The sequence below is a fragment of the Chelmon rostratus genome, chromosome 5, assembly GCF_017976325.1.
Source record: "Chelmon rostratus isolate fCheRos1 chromosome 5, fCheRos1.pri, whole genome shotgun sequence".
Classification (NCBI taxonomy): domain Eukaryota; kingdom Metazoa; phylum Chordata; class Actinopteri; order Chaetodontiformes; family Chaetodontidae; genus Chelmon; species Chelmon rostratus.
In genome coordinates, this window is record NC_055662.1 from 25,885,726 (window position 1) to 25,897,385 (window position 11,660).

Here is an 11,660-nt window from a genome sequence, read left to right on the forward strand (position 1 = left end):
GGCGGCAGTACACAGACAAACCGGATGTTCGCCGCCCTTACACATCACGAAGAAGAAGAAGAGGCGGAGCTGATGTAGAGGCTTCATGAGTGGTTGTTGCTTAATACAATAACGACATTGTTTACAAAGTATGCGGTAAGAAGTAAGTAATTGCCAACGCAGAACTTGTATTAAAATATATTAATGCAGTTATAAAGGTATGAAAAACACGTAACTCACGTTTTTTCATCCGTTTCTGTTTTGGAAGCACGCGCCTTTTCATGCTAGCTAGCTACTCGCTCGTGAACGTCTGCGTTTTTGTCTCCGCTGATTCTCACTATTCTAAACTTGGGTTTTTGTGTTCATGTGAACAGGCATCGTACGCTGTGTTGCCTTTTCTGAGCACGATGGCTACTCAGAGAGTGCTCCCTCAGAGCAAAGAGACTCTGCTGCAGAACTACAACAAGAGACTGAAGGACGACATCAGGTCCATCCTGGACAACTTCACAGAAATTGTCAAAACAGCGAAGGTACAAAGATGACGTTACAGTGCCGTGTTGCCCCGTTTGTCTGTTATTTTACCACTTTCTCTACTCCTTTGCATGTGCTCTGTTTATTACTTCTAAAAGAAAGTAGGTAAATGTTAAAAATGTTTTTACTAGTCATCAGCATCACTCTCGTTTCCTGTCCTTTCAGCTAACAATTTGTCCCTTTTCCTTCCAAACACATGAGAAATATGGAATATTCTCACACTGGTTTCTTCCTCCAGATCGAGGATGAGACACAGGTTTCCCGAGCAACGCAAGCAGAGCAGGACCACTATGAGATGCACGTCAGAGCAGCCAACATTGTGAGTAGAAACAGTTACATCTGTTTCAAAAGGAGCTTAATTTATCATTTTGACCGGATCTTAACATCAACACAGTACTTTAAGTAAATATAATTAAAAGTGTAGGCATACACTGATTCTACTGTATTGCGTCTTCATGAAGTTTTTTTTTTAACTGTATCTTAACTTAATTGTTCACCATTTTCATATTGGTTCAGATCCGGGCATGTAAACACAGCATTTCTTTTCTATTTGTTACAGTTTTGCAACTTACACAATTTCTTCTATATTTCTATTCTTATTTTCTTAATTTTTTTTTATTCTTACTCTTATTTGCCGAGTAGCACCTTGGACCTGTGAGTAACAACATCTCGTTCAGCTGTGTACTGTGTATACAGATGAATGACAATAAACTTGAACATGATTTTTTTTAATGTAAATATTGTAGATGTGCATTGTTTATACAAATGGCCCCCAAATTTAGACAGATTCTGTCCAACTGTTAGGAGTTAAGATAAGGTGAAGATTAAGTGAAGTGCATCACAGCTCTGTTGCTGAGGCTTTTTCTAGATTTTTAGGCTTCTTTGAGTTATAATTAATTTCTAATCCCATTTCCACTCTCCTGTGTTGTTGTATCAGGTGCGAGCTGGGGAGTCCCTGATGAAGCTGGTGTCCGATCTGAAGCAGTTCCTGATTCTGAACGACTTTCCCTCCGTGAACGACGCCATCAGCCTGCAGAACCAGCAGCTGCGCTCGCTGCAGGAGGAGTGTGACAAGAAGCTCACCTCGCTCCGTGACGAGATCGCCATCGACCTGTATGAGCTAGAGGAAGAATATTACTCCTCCAGGTACAAGTAGGCTCATACTTGCCCCATCCCACCGCCCCTCTGTCGCCCCATTCCCAGCACCATGTACTGTCTCACTTTACCATTCACTGCTGAGCCCATGGAAGCGTTTATTTCTGCCGGCGTCTAAGCGTGACACCTTTTGGGTTGAATTTATCTCATCGTCATATCAAAACGGCACCATTCATCAACACAAAGCATTGCTGAGGGTCGTTGTGATGGAGCTCATCTCACTAAGTGACTTTACACTGTTACTGGTTAGTAAGTGCCTTGACTTTTTTCTGCTCAATGACATGTGTCATAATTGGTCAAAGTGGAGAGGGCCTCAGCATTAAAGGGGTGTACAACTGAATATCTGCAGTGTAAATGTATGCAGCTCTTGAACTATGAGAGTTCAGCATGTATTTTGGGCATTTGATGCAGTTTACTGATGCCGTATAAAAGCCCGCAGGCTTTTCTGGCATTGACAAGAATACAAGTTAAAATTAAGAGCAGAAAGCATAGGTGTTGATTTTCTACCAGGTTTATTTCTAAATGGTGGTTAGACTCTCAGTTTCCTGGTCTGCAGCAGCCAATCGGCTTGAGAAAGGTTTTAACAAATATTGTCAGGCACATGGGAGAGATGGTTTAGTGGAATGTCAGCAGTGTGGTCTTTGCTAACTTAAATATTTTAATGACCAGTTCATTAAAATCCATGAATTAGAAGAAGATGCTATTTTATCTATGGATGAACTGTTAGATGGTTGTGAAAAGACTTCTGGGTATTGCAACACAAAGCTTTATAGAGAAAATGAACTCCCTTTAGAAGAATTACCCATAAATAAAATTATATCTCAATATAAATTTTAGAAATGTGCCATTCGTGTAAGTTTATTTATATATAATATTTAAATCATAAATGTAATGCTGATGACATAAATGGTAGATTTTAAGGGTGAACTGTGGATGAATGTTTGCTATAGGCTGTAAAAATTAGACATGACTGTTTATTTATTTGAGGTCAAATTTGAAGCTACTGAGAGTTTCTTAAACAGATTTTCTGTCAAAGTAATTAAATATTTTTAATTGATTCCGTCCTTTAGACCATAAGTGACTCAAGCTGTAACCATGCACGCCATCACACGTGGTGTGGTTGTACATGTGTACCGGTTTGTGGCAGCTGTTCCAGTAGACCCAGGATGATTAAGAAATAAAGTAGAGACAAAACACTGCAGTAGTTTGTCTTGTTTTCTGTGAGAAAGCATTAAAGTGTCTCTAAGCCCTGTGTGGAGCATGCTGGGTGTGGGCCTTCCTTCCTCACTGCACTCGCTCTGCTTTCTCCTCCATCAGCAACTAATTGCACCTTTTTGCCGAACTTGAGATGAACAGGTGATAAGTCTAAGTCTCTGACTGCTGCATCTAGCCATAAGCAGCTGTTTTATGCATTGATCCAGTTTCCGGTGCTTCTGCATAACCTCCATGCTTCTATCGTATGTGTGCCCTCATGTGCTCCTCTGTGTGTATGAATGTGCTTGTTCTGACCTGCCGCTCTTGTCTGCTCCTCTCTTTCTGTGCTGCGCTGATTCTTTGCCTCCTACTGGTTTCCGCTCCACAAAGCTACAGTCAGTGGGAGAGCACTGATCTGCCCCTGTGTGAGGCCTACCGCCGACGAGACAGCTGGGCCTCCCCGGGCAGCAGCTGCAGCTCTACCCAGGGTGACCGAGAGGACGTGGAGGGACCTCCTTCACAGGAGACAAACCCCCAGCACCACCTCAACGGACATGGGACCTCCTCTATAGAGAAACCATGAGGAGAACCGTGGACACTAATTGGAACAATTGTGCTTAGTTTGACTTAAGTGGTTTGGCTTATTTAGTTTCCATTAGACATTTGCCTCATTCCATGGCGCGGTATGGCTCGACTCACCTGGAACCCTTCTTGTTGTGGATTGTACCCGGTGCTTTGATCGGACCACCGATTGGTCAGAGAGAATCGTCACTTGTACGACGCGGGACATTCTGCTTCCTCCTGTGTTCGTGTCACGTTAAAGAAGATGGTTTGATGCAGCGTTGCTACGACGATCAGCATAGAGTCCTGTCTAAATCCAGGGGGTAACAAAATGGAAAGAAGTACCTGGTACCAAAAGCAAGTCGAGCCCTACCCTGCAGTGGAAATGAGGCTATTGCGAACTCGTGTCTGATTATGTCTGCCACTGTGTTATGGACTAAAACTTTGGCTTTGAGGATTTCTTTTGTGTAAACAGGTCTAACAGGAAAAAGAGTAAAATGAGCAAACAAGAAGTACATGAAAAGATCATTAGAATCAGAAGAAAAATGTCCTCCAAAACACATCAAATGTAGCAATCCCGTCAATTTCAATGACTTTTCCAAAATGAATTTGATCATTTGCATACACTGGTGTATGTACTGTACATACAATACTGCAGTGATAAAAAAAAATCTGACAACTTTCTGGACTTTTCATGAGCCTTTGCTGTATTTAAATACCAGTAAACACATTTGATATTCTTATGTTGGACTTGGCTTAAGTATTGAATATGTGTGTATATTCTTACATTTATTTAGTATGTTTGTTTGTTTTTTTTTGTAACGTTTTATTTCTGCCTTTTTTTATACTCCTATAAGCACTGGTCACATTAAAGAACAACTCAAATCTTGTTGTTTTATGTTTTTAATGAAATAGTTTTTTTTTTGAAAGCCCTAAAAACTAAATTCTCCAACTAAGGGTCAAGATTGAACAGTTAACTAAGAAGCACATCTCTCACGGATTCTGGCTCGTCTGATTCCCTGGTCATCAGACGACCCTGAACCGCCACATTTCCTCAGTGATGTGGAATTCTCCTTTAACATAATACATCACAAAGCAAATGTACTATATACACATAACCGGGGGAGATATTTACAACCTTTATAAAGCACTGCACTGGCTTGTAAGTCCTCTGACTAACAGTTATTTGAGAAAACCAGTCTGCTAATCTGGAGGCTTCAATCTTTGTAAAGATGGACTTCAAGTTGAGTAATTCATCCTTAAAAAGAAAACATCCAGCTCCTCAATATCGCCGATTCATCTTCTTGAACTTCTCGTAATGGTAGTCATCTGTGGCCTTTTCATTGTTTGGACGTTTGCGGTAGTTTGGTGGTGACGACGCTGTGACACAAGAAGTAAAAAAGAAGAGCAGTAAGCAACTATTAAACTATTTTTATAAATATTCCAAAGCAAATGCACTAACGCCAGAGTTTATACAAGTACAATTTTACACGCTCCTTGGTTTCAGTGTGCTTAACCTGATGACAACATTACTCTGCAGTCTAGTGCTGAGCTGCTGTACTATGAGGAACAGTGCATGGCTGTGCAGTCTCTTACCCTCTGGACCTGGTTTCTCTGTGTCTCCCACACGTAGCGGTCTTGCTTTGGGCTCTTCTCTGTGTCTGTGGTGCCTCTGTGGTGCATTCACATCCTCATGATAGACTGAGAAAAGACATTTACACATTTAACCAACCTTTCACCTCAGTGCCCTCTGGTGTCCTCTCACTGTTTGATTACAGACTGACAGAACTCACAGCGGTTGTGTTGGACGTAGTTGACAGCGATGTTGGTGGGTACAAATGATGTGCCATGGTCCTTTTTCTTGTTCCTCTGTTCTGCCAGAAGCTTGGCTTTCGCCTCCTCTGTGAAGATAATGTTCTTTATCTTTGCGCTGGGAAAGGAATCACAGAAAACAGCAATCAGAGTTGGATCCTTTCTGTCAGCTCGTCACTGCCATGCATCAACGCAGAGAAAGGCAACTCTTGGAGATTCTAAAAAAAACGACTCTACAGGATCATTTTAAGGATCTTCTATACATACTCAATGCCAAGATCAACTTCAGGAATCCCACTCAGCATCTGATTGGATAACATCTCCTCTGTCTTCTTGGCAGAATTGACTCGGATGTTCTCAGGCAGCTCATACAGGTGGTCCTCAGCGTTCTTCACCTTAACTTTCTGTTCCTCGGCTTCCACCAAACCCTTCTTCTTTTTCAGCTCTGTCTCAATATATTTCATCCTGTGAGGACAGATTCATGAAAAAAAACAATATTTTAAAATGTTTCTATGAAGTATAATTGTATGCAAGAATCAACAATTGTGCCAACGATTACAATCTTGTATTTTATGGAATTTTAGATGTGCTACAAAACTACTTCAGGAAATTCACTCATCTCTTAAACTTAAACGGCCGATACAAACCAAGCACTTTGGCCCTCCACAGGTGTTGAATACTACTGTTTATCATGTAGATAAATGCTGTTGCAGTTGGGGACTGAGATGACGATCACATTCACTTTACTGAAATCTGACCAGTGAGTGCACACTAGACTTAAGTTAGCCCATTCTGAATGCCAAAGAGAGTGTGTGTGTGTCACAAATGGAAGAAGAAGACGTACATGTCGGCATCCTCGTCTCTTCTGTTCGTTTCAGCAGAAAAGGATGTGCCCAGGTTGAGGTCTGTCTCGTCTTCTGTCCTGCATGTGGAACAGAGGTCATCTTTGGGTCAAATCAGTTTCATATGTGATGACACATATTTTGCATTTTGAACTAATACATACACAGTATTCTAATAACACTGTCAAAATAATTAAAGCAGTTACAGATTTACTTACATGTCCCTATTCCTGTCTTTGACTTTCTTCATGTCAACAACCCCTCCAGTCTTCAGTTTAAAAGGGTCATTCTGTAAGAAAATGTTTATTTTAATGACTAACATAAAACAAAGAGGAAAGTTAAACACACACCTTCTGGTTAATCCAAATTAATTACAATTATAAAATGTCACTTACATCAATTTCAGCCTCTGGCGGGAGTTTCTCTCCTACCAACAGGGCGGTCACACTAAACATAAGGGAAATCTGAGCATCATTTTAAATCTCATGTGTTTCGTTCATTCTTTGGGAGACTTTCTGAAACGTGTTCACTGTTGGACAAACAGCATCACAGTATATTCACGTTACCTGACTCCGGTCTGTCGTTTCCGCAAACTCTGCAGCTCTTTAGCCTCTTCTACTTTTGATCTAAACAAGCAAGAAATACACATAAATCATAAACGACATTAGCTAAAAATACAACAAAGACCAAAGACACGCAGTTCGTTAACAAATGGGCAGTTATCGTTTTTAACTTTCAGGTAGCTAGCAGTTGGCTACGTTAGCTAACACAACGTTAATGTTCATGTTGCACAGCTTCAATAAAGTACTTTACCTGAGTTCTTCAGTTGTCTCTTCCTCCTCTACATCTGACGAGTCCCTTCTCCTCCTAAAGTTTTTACCACTCGGCATTTTCAACACAGAGTAATGTTAATTCCAAAAGCTTTTAGAAAAAAATGCTCGACTACGGCAGATCGCTCGCTGTAAGGGGACGATTTTAGCAAACGTACAATAATACTATGTCACTTCCGCAAATTGCTCTGGGCACTTCCGTTCTCTTTAGGTAACCACAGTAAACATGGCAACTTACAGACAGGTCGGCAGGTTGTTTGGTATTTCAGCAAGACTTTCGCGTCCGTAAGTTTACCTGTTTGTCAACTGAGATAGTGCGATGTCCTCTCACTTTTCCATTTTAATACTTGTATGAATGGACCAACCTCTTATAATAATAATCTAATACTGACGTTAACTATTAGCGGCTAGCTAGCTAAGTTGCATGGTGACGCAGACTGATTAGAGCAGTGTGATGGGATGTGTGTTTTACTGTTTTGACTCTTCAGATCATAGTCAGTTATTAAAGCTTTTTTTGACACAAACATGGCTCTTTAATGTCGTACTATAAGCATTTCTTCACAAATTTAACCGAAGTACACAAAGTATATTGCCAGCAGTTAACTACAGGCTTGAGTCAATGTGCGCATCTAGACATTGCAATGCTTCATGCTGTCAAATTTCTTTCCAGTGATTTGAACAGTTGCCTTTTCTCAATGGATTTAATATTACTTTGGTATGACTGCACTTCACCATACTCGAGTGATATTTAGTGTCTCTGTGATTTTATGTTGGGTTTGTTTGGAGCTTGCTTCTATTTCATTTAGTAGTTTTTGACAGGAAATTGACCTGCTAGGAACTTTTAGATACAGGTATATTTAACCTACAATAATTAGCCACACCTCAATTACACACAGATGGACTTTAGTCAACTAATTATTTCTGATAACAGTTGACAGTGAAGGCACTGAATTTTGCAAAAGTTTATGGGTTTATGTGTAACTAATTTATATTAAGATATAAATGTAGATATCTGATTTAATTTTTTTGTTGTAAAACTTTTGTTTTGACAAATGAGTACTATATAATAATGTGCTGCATGAGTCATTTGCAAGGCTTCTTTAATCAGTGCCCCATGTAACAATCTGTAATACTTATGCTGCATAGGAATTATGTGTTGTGCACAAAGGGGCTTTAGTCTATTAGTCTTACTCAGCTGGTTCCGTTCTGAATCTGTTACTGCCACATCCACAAGCGGGAGAGAATGAAACAGGCTTGCATAAGAACTGAATATTGAGATTTTTTTAGCAGCATGTCATTGTTAATACTGTGATTTTTGCTGTTGTGACTAGTGGTGGAAAGTAACTAAGTACATTTACTTAATCACTGGACTTAAATACAATTATGAGATACTTGTACTTTACTTGAATATTTCCATTATCTGCTATTTTATACAGCTGCTCCACTACAATTTAGAGGAAAATATTGTACTTCTTGCTCTACTACATTTATATGACAACCTTTGTGACGAATAACTTTGCAGATTCACATTGATAATACAAAATAAATCAAGATACATTATTATAGGTTCAGACTTAAAAGTGGGGTAAGTCATTCTGGAGAAAGATTTTAGACATTTGCTGATTTTGAAAGTCAGCAAATATCTTCTCACAGTCTGATTTCTTTCCACTCTGTGTTTTGTTTTTGTTTTTTGTTAACACAGGCCTGTTTCTGTAAATAGGAAACAAACAAAGTGCCACAGACTGAGCCACATAACACTATTCCAACCAATCAGCAACAGGTGCCGTTCGTGCTCAAGGGGAAGGGGGAGAGGGATGGTAAATCTGATATGCTAATTGTATTTTGAAGAAGGTGAGATGACTATATCAACAGTCTTTGTCAAGAATGACTTACCCCGGCTTTAATTGATCCCCAGGGGTATATTCACAAGCTCCCCATCTGTATAGAAAGTAATTAAATTAAAGCTGCATCTCTACCAGCTGCAACATTAAAGTGATGTGCACAGTAATTATATTACAATAATATCCAAACCATGTAACCTTTTCAGTCTCTTATGTGTTGTTTCAGTCTTGCAGGCAGTGGATATCAGAGCGCTGGATTACACTGGCCTTCACATAACACAGGAGTGTCTCACAGATGGCCACAAAGCCCTCATTGGGTTGTCCCTGGTTTGTATACCTTGTGTATCCTTGTGTCTTTCACTATATAATGACTGATGTGACATTCTGGCTCTTTGTGTTTTGTCTCTGTCCAGGAAGGACTATGTTTGTGCAGACGCAGGACACACCAAACCCAAACAGCATGAAGTTTCTGCCCGGACGCACAGTACTTGAATCAGGAACAATGAATTTTGCCAACCCTCGTGACGCGCACTGCTCTCCCTTAGCCAGGTATATGGCTTCTTAAATTCAAGGTTACTGAATGAAGAGTGATAAATCACTTTTACAGCTGAAATGCAGCCTTTATTATTATTTGTTATCTTATTAGTTTGGAAAGTCACCCATGAGTCACCCATACGAGTGGCATGAGAACCAAAGCAATGTCAGTACTCACAAAATAAGTTTCAGTTCTTGTTAAGTGTGTTCCTCATGTTGTCATTGAGTCTGCAGCCAGTGTCCTTAAAGGAGAGCACACTGCTCCTCTATCTGTCCAATACAGTTCTTATAAATGTGTGAAACAAAGTGTGTCCTCCAGTGCATGATTTCACTCTGTTACTGTAGTTGATTGTCTGAGCTTTAAATCTGAATGAGCTTTAAATCTTTCAGTGTAAACAGTTCTAAATTAAATCCTGTATGTGTTGCAATAGATATGAGATTAGAAGTATGATATGTACAGTATGTAGTACACCTGTGCACAGATATGTTGAATTTTCTTTCCTTTTTAAGCATAATATCAGTTATTGGTTTGGTTTCTATGGCATAGTTTTTTAAATATTTGACAACCAACAAGTGTCAAATTAACTTTAGAGATAACAAAACTTCACTAATGTTTTGTGTTGTCTTTAGACAGCTGTTCAGGATTGATGGTGTCAAGGGTGTGTTCCTGGGCCCAGACTTCATCACCATATCAAAGGTAAAACCACCAAGTCTAAGTTATGTATACCTTCTAGTGTGGCACATTGTAATGTCCTTGCTTGGAGTAACTTTTTTCCTTTCTCTCACCATTTAGTCTGATGCAAATATGGAATGGAAAGTTATCAAGCCTGATGTGTTTGCTGCCATTATGGACTTTTTCACTTCTGGACTTCCTGTTGTCAATGAAAACAGCAAACCTAGTGAGGATACAGGTAAGGATTGCAGACAGCTGTGTTGGGCAAACACTGAAATAAAAGCAACTGGTAGGGCAAGATGTATGTGAATGCCAAGGAATCTCCACTTGTCTTTTCAGCACCATCAGATGATGATGATGAAGTAGTTGCTATGATCAAAGAACTGCTGGATACTCGAATAAGGTAGCTGCCAAGACACTCTCCAGTATCAGCAGCTGTTCCTTATCACCATGTCTTTTTGTCCTTTTTCTGCACTCATTGATGTCCTCCTCCCCCAGGCCAACAGTACAGGAGGATGGAGGGGATGTTCTGTATCGGGGGTTTGAGGATGGCATCGTTAAACTGAAGCTGCAGGGCTCCTGCACCAGTTGTCCCAGTTCCATTATTACTTTGAAGAGTGGAATCCAAAACATGCTGCAGTTTTACGTTCCTGAAGTTGAATCAGTGGAGCAGGTTTGTTCCAGAGGAACATTGTACATGCGCTGTTGAATTTAGCTACAGTAATGCATGCGTCTTCTTTCTGACCTCTTATTCACTATTTTTCATTTTGTTGGTGTAATGTTTTAGGTGATAGTAAGGGCTGGAACAGTAATTGATGTGTAATTGATAACTATGCACCTTGATGAACAGTTATCATGACTTGAAAATGTTGACTGAGCGTATGTTTTTTTCCACAGGTGAAGGACGAGGAGGAGGAGGAGGCCGCTCAAGTTTGAACTACACTGAAACCACATTTTCACATTCCTCGCTCCCCCCGGCCACATAATGCAAGCCATAGTTGCAATAAAGTGAGGTGGTGTATAGCATAGCTGTGTGAGACAACTCATCATCATCATCATCATTCATTCATTCATTCAGATGTTATTATGATTGATTTTTGTAGGTATAGGTATGCAGAGCTGAATTTTTCTGTATTTATTCTTTCATGTTGTTACACCATTTCTGAGTCAGTCTCCTGTCAAAACAGCTTTTATGGCTAAAATATGTATACTATATGTATATAAATAAAGTTTATTGAAATATTTTAAGACTACTGTGGCTCCTAATATGACAGTATGTTGCTTATGTGCAGTGAATAATTTATTAATATTACACAATCGTCCTTTGTTCCAAGCCTCTTCCAGTGTAAGCATATAAGATTACAGTTGCTAGATATCACTCACTTTTTGAAAAACTTTTTAAAAAGATTATTTGTCATTTTCCATAATAATATACTTAAATGAGGAAAGCTGTTCTGTTTCCCAGCAGTACAAATTGAATACTCTCTTTTTCACGCTACTTAAAAAATTTTAGAGATGTACTTGAAGTTGGGCTGTAACTAAGATCACGTACTCTAATCTGTGAGTTTGACATGAAGAGGCATTTATATTCTGATAACACAGATTTTTATTTGTTATCTTTTTAATCCTGGACACATCCTTTTACTGAGGGCTTTACGTGCATTTTTCATTGGACAGTGATAAATGATTACTCAATTAATCTTAGCAG

At 39.5% G+C, this 11,660-nt stretch overlaps 3 protein-coding genes across 5 annotated transcripts; 2 read left to right on the forward strand and 1 right to left on the reverse strand.

Moving 5' to 3' along the window:
- The first annotated feature begins 53 nt into the window (after positions 1-53).
- Positions 54-3,221, forward strand: med22 (mediator complex subunit 22). 2 transcript variants are annotated; one of them, XM_041936867.1, is made up of 4 exons: positions 54-142; positions 354-509; positions 749-829; positions 1,448-3,219. In XM_041936867.1, exons 2-4 carry the CDS (start codon positions 387-389, stop codon positions 1,664-1,666), a joined length of 423 nt encoding a protein of 140 aa, XP_041792801.1. In that variant the 5' UTR covers positions 54-142; positions 354-386; the 3' UTR covers positions 1,667-3,219. The 2 variants fall into 2 exon arrangements, with proteins under 2 accessions (XP_041792801.1, XP_041792802.1); XM_041936868.1 differs by having other exon boundaries at positions 57-135; positions 1,448-3,221.
- Positions 3,222-4,161: 940 nt separating this feature from the next.
- Positions 4,162-7,080, reverse strand: c5h9orf78 (chromosome 5 C9orf78 homolog). Its single transcript, XM_041936863.1, has 9 exons — positions 6,888-7,080; positions 6,641-6,700; positions 6,470-6,521; positions 6,293-6,363; positions 6,077-6,154; positions 5,500-5,697; positions 5,214-5,350; positions 5,017-5,121; positions 4,162-4,800 (listed from the first exon to the last, which is right to left on the reverse strand). The coding sequence occupies exons 1-9, from the start codon at positions 6,962-6,964 to the stop codon at positions 4,703-4,705; spliced, it is 876 nt and encodes a 291-aa protein (XP_041792797.1). The 5' UTR covers positions 6,965-7,080; the 3' UTR covers positions 4,162-4,702.
- A 13-nt stretch (positions 7,081-7,093) lies between these two features.
- On the forward strand, positions 7,094-11,194 carry nfu1 (NFU1 iron-sulfur cluster scaffold homolog (S. cerevisiae)). 2 transcript variants are annotated; one of them, XM_041936864.1, is made up of 9 exons: positions 7,126-7,189; positions 8,607-8,684; positions 8,972-9,072; positions 9,159-9,294; positions 9,910-9,976; positions 10,073-10,190; positions 10,292-10,355; positions 10,451-10,625; positions 10,850-11,194. In XM_041936864.1, exons 1-9 carry the CDS (start codon positions 7,131-7,133, stop codon positions 10,886-10,888), a joined length of 837 nt encoding a protein of 278 aa, XP_041792798.1. In that variant the 5' UTR covers positions 7,126-7,130; the 3' UTR covers positions 10,889-11,194. The 2 variants fall into 2 exon arrangements, with proteins under 2 accessions (XP_041792799.1, XP_041792798.1); XM_041936865.1 differs by lacking the exon at positions 8,607-8,684 and having other exon boundaries at positions 7,094-7,189.
- The last annotated feature ends 466 nt before the right edge of the window (positions 11,195-11,660 follow it).

Coding starts and splice junctions, on each gene's coding strand:
- nfu1 (XM_041936864.1), top strand. CDS start 7,131: ATGGCAACTTACAGACAGGTCGGCAGGTTGTTTGGTATTTCAGCAAGA. Junction 9,073..9,158: donor CCCTCATTGGGTTGTCCCTG/GTTTGTATACCT, acceptor GTCTCTGTCCAG/GAAGGACTATGTTTGTGCAG. Junction 10,626..10,849: donor AAGTTGAATCAGTGGAGCAG/GTTTGTTCCAGA, acceptor TTTTTTCCACAG/GTGAAGGACGAGGAGGAGGA.
- med22 (XM_041936867.1), top strand. CDS start 387: ATGGCTACTCAGAGAGTGCTCCCTCAGAGCAAAGAGACTCTGCTGCAG. Junction 510..748: donor AAATTGTCAAAACAGCGAAG/GTACAAAGATGA, acceptor TTCTTCCTCCAG/ATCGAGGATGAGACACAGGT. Junction 830..1,447: donor ACGTCAGAGCAGCCAACATT/GTGAGTAGAAAC, acceptor TTGTTGTATCAG/GTGCGAGCTGGGGAGTCCCT.
- c5h9orf78 (XM_041936863.1), bottom strand. CDS start 6,964: ATGCCGAGTGGTAAAAACTTTAGGAGGAGAAGGGACTCGTCAGATGTA. Junction 6,155..6,292: donor AAAGACAGGAATAGGGACAT/GTAAGTAAATCT, acceptor TTCCACATGCAG/GACAGAAGACGAGACAGACC. Junction 5,698..6,076: donor AGAGACGAGGATGCCGACAT/GTACGTCTTCTT, acceptor CTGTCCTCACAG/GATGAAATATATTGAGACAG.